Source organism: Salmo salar, chromosome ssa13, assembly GCF_905237065.1.
Source record: "Salmo salar chromosome ssa13, Ssal_v3.1, whole genome shotgun sequence".
Lineage (NCBI taxonomy): Eukaryota > Metazoa > Chordata > Actinopteri > Salmoniformes > Salmonidae > Salmo > Salmo salar.
The window spans coordinates 77,976,962-77,980,525 of NC_059454.1; the positions used below are offsets into that span (position 1 = coordinate 77,976,962).

Consider the following 3,564-nt stretch of genomic DNA (forward strand, 5'->3'; position numbering starts at 1 on the left):
AACTTCACATAAAATATTTTTGGTTATGGAAAATGTATTTCACATCTGTTTAGATGGTACAATGATTCTCTACAATATATTTGCATGTTTTGTCACATAAACAATTTTAGCAACCAAGAAATGGGGAACATTTTCTGCATAGTGCACTGTTAAGAAATTGTAGAAATGGGTGGGGTTTATGACCTTGCGGCTGTGGTAAGTAGTGATGACAGGCATGTTTGGACAAATTCACGAAAGTGATCCTATTAAATTACTAGAGGTGCTGTGTCATAAACCCTCAAAGTTCTATAATGGGGCCAAAATGGCAGCCATCTTGGTCAAGGAGAAATCCAAAACCAGTCTCATTGGAACGAATGGCAGTGGAGGTGGCATTGGTGATGGATTTCCTGCTTTTACTTATGCAGGAAAATATAGGTAAGGCATGTGATGTATCAGAAATTGTGTAATGGAATTATAATCAACCTAAAATATTGTCATATGATTATAAATACTGCTTATATGGGTTTTACACAAATGTTCTGTATAAATAGCCTCTAAAATATATGTAAAGAGTCTCCGTTTTGGGGGGGAGGAGGGGGGGGGGGTGGTGCTGTGAGTGTTATTATATGATACAATATCAGTACTTGTTGCATTTACAACTTGTGTAAGTCCTATCATCAACTGATTTGAGCAAGTGTATGGCTGCGGATTGACTGCATTGTTTGAATAGAAAGTTGGCATATTGGCAGTTAATTTTAAAAATATATAGACTAATTATTGTAAAACTATCTGACTAGTTAGCTAACACACACATACAGTGCAGATACATTCTTCACATTCATTGTTTTACACAAGATCTTATCACGGCACTGGCAGCTCATGGTTGACCATCTCCCTGACCAACATGGCTGACATTTGCGCCACGATAAGAAGGTTTAGCCATTGTAGTATTCTTGAAATGCGCACAGTCAACCAGGAATTGAGTGGAGCAAACGTCGTCACGTCACTTCAGAGAATATTAGTTGGCCAACCAAGGTTTTTCGAGGAGTTCTTTTAATCGTGTTTCACAATCAGGTGCTCTTCAGTCGCTAGAAGCTTGTGATTCCTACAGGATACAGAATGTCAGACGTCAGCAAGACTGAAAAGTTCCAGTTATATGTCCCGAATTTGGAGGAATTATGTGACGGTAAAGCATACTTTGGAAATTGCGACCTAGTGTTATGCATGGATTTACTGAACACTTTAATTATATTGAACTGTCTGGTTCAAATCTTCCTTTCCTCCACTTGCCACTACAGTGCTGCAGAGAGGGCTGAAGAACAATTTTGCTGACGCGCAAGTTTGTGTTGTCGACTGTCCAGACCTCACTCAAGATCCGTTTAAGTTTCCCGTCAAGGGTAACACATTGCAACTTCTTGGAACACTGTATCGTTTAGAATTTTCTTCATTTTTATGCAGTTATACTTTGTTACCATCTCAACCTCTCTGCAGTATCTCTTTTAACTATCGACAGGGTTGTGTGGAAAACCTCGCATTACAGATGTGGGGGGAGTGCCCTATTTGGTCCCCCTGGTCAAAGTGGACAAGGTACAGGGAATGAAAGCCATAACGATAAACTAATGTGAGATGAATGCTATAACAATTGGTCCAATATAAATTCTTATTTCTCTCAAGGAGTACAACATGAACACTGTGTCAAAGGAATTGGAGCTACCTGGAGCATTCATTCTTGGTGCAGGAGCTGTATCCTCCAAAAATGTTGGAATGAATGCAGAGGTTTGTTAGCTGTCAAAATTATCTTCCAATTGTCTTGATATATTTATGGAGTATTTTGTCAGACTTATTATGATTACATGAATAGAAAGACTACCCAAAGTTGTCAATTTGCGATTACAAACTTTGGGAGGATAGGATACATTATGGCAGAGTGGTTAGGTTAAATGTGCAAGACACATTTCAGTTGATTGCATTCAGTTGCGCAGCTGACTAGGTATCCTAGGTATTAGGTATTAATTAGTAAATTATAATTAATAATGTCCCCTTTTTAAATAATAATTAGACATGACAAAGTTTAATATAGTTTGTTTTATTGGTCAATATGTTGAGTCTTATCTCATTTTGATTATCACCCCAGATGATGCCTCTGGTGCTCACTGAAGCTGAGGGAAGGCCTGCAGTGAATAGCAGCTGGTTGTCCTCCATTAATCCAGATAATAACCAGTGTCTTTTGGAGAAATACAGCGATAAGTTCTCAGACTGTGACTTTGGACTGCTGGCGAACTTGTATGCATGTGAGGGAAAGCCTGGAAAGGTAAGAACTGGATGGTTTGGCTCGTAAGAGAATGGTGCGTGTGATATTTGGAATTATAACTAGTATAACTATGATGCTCGTAACAAGTTAAAAACCAAGTGAGATTTTAGGGCTGAGTATCATTTCAATTGTGCTTAATCATTGTGTATTACTCATTATTTGTCTTCCTGGTGAATAATACCCTCATCTGGTTATGCATTTATATGAACAAAGTGCACTTTAGGTTCATCATTTAAATAATGTTTACACCGATTATGACCTCCCTGTCTGTGTTTGCTCCAAAGGTTTACTTTAGGTCTACAAATATTAACAGGAGAAAAGTGACTATGAACTGGTTGTGTAATCAGTGCTGAAAATGTAGTTTTTTCTTCTTATCACTGTCAGGTCATAGAGGTGAGAGCCAAAAGGAGAATAGGAGAAGAGAGCCTTGTGGGTGCTCTGAGGAAGACCATGGAGGAGCACTACCCTGATAAAAGCCTGGCTCTGGGGGGCACCTTCCTCATCCAGAAAGGGAAGGCTAAGATCCATATCATGGTAAAAACATGCAGATATTTGTGTTGACATGGTGTTGTGGTTTCAAGGCTCAATGCATGCTTATTGCTTAAAGGGGAAATCTGCAGTTCAAACAACAACAAAGTGGACTCCCTGCAACTGTTTTGGTTAAAATCTGAGGGCTGGGCCTGGAATGTAGCCACTCTCAATTCTTAGACAGAGCTTTGGATGCAAGAACTGACCATCTATGATATCAAAACTATAGTTATGTTTCACTATATTGGATCACTCCAATATATTGGTATCACTCCGCGGTGGAGGGATACATCCGAGGTGAGGATTTACTCCCGTGTACAACTGTCATGGCTGGGGTCCGCCCCTATATATAGACCCCATGGCTGCGACACACATTTTCTTTCATTTTCTTGGCGGACGTCCGTAATGTTTCATGTACAAACTTTCTGAAGTTCGCTTGGTAAGTCACTGGTAAGTAATATCTTGCGTGGAAGTATACTCACTGGCTGTTTGCAGCCTGGAGCAGCTGGCCACATGGCCAGCCCCTCCTTTTGAGTGCTCCACTCGCTGCGTGAGGTTGATCTGTATCTTCCACCCGTGGTTTGTCGTGCTTGTGTTTTGTTAGCGTTACACTACGACTCTGTGTAATATATTGATGGCTCTTGCTGCCACAAGCTGTATTTACCTTACATAACTTGCCGACTGGCTTGTTTTGTGTGTGTTGTGAATTGCTTTAACATGCTGTCCCCGCACTACAGGCACGGGTT

At 40.2% G+C, this 3,564-nt stretch overlaps 1 protein-coding gene across 1 annotated transcript in view; it reads left to right on the forward strand.

Annotated features, from left to right (window-relative positions):
• Positions 1-1,062: 1,062 nt before the first annotated feature.
• cssa13h11orf54 (chromosome ssa13 C11orf54 homolog) overlaps positions 1,063-3,564 on the forward strand; it is a 9,833-nt gene continuing 7,331 nt past the window's right edge. The window contains exons 1-6 of the mRNA NM_001140908.1: positions 1,063-1,165; positions 1,278-1,376; positions 1,493-1,566; positions 1,654-1,755; positions 2,114-2,290; positions 2,675-2,824. Coding sequence (NP_001134380.1) covers positions 1,099-1,165; positions 1,278-1,376; positions 1,493-1,566; positions 1,654-1,755; positions 2,114-2,290; positions 2,675-2,824 — 669 coding nt within the window. The 5' untranslated portion in view covers positions 1,063-1,098. The remainder of the gene's footprint in view (positions 1,166-1,277; positions 1,377-1,492; positions 1,567-1,653; positions 1,756-2,113; positions 2,291-2,674; positions 2,825-3,564) is intronic.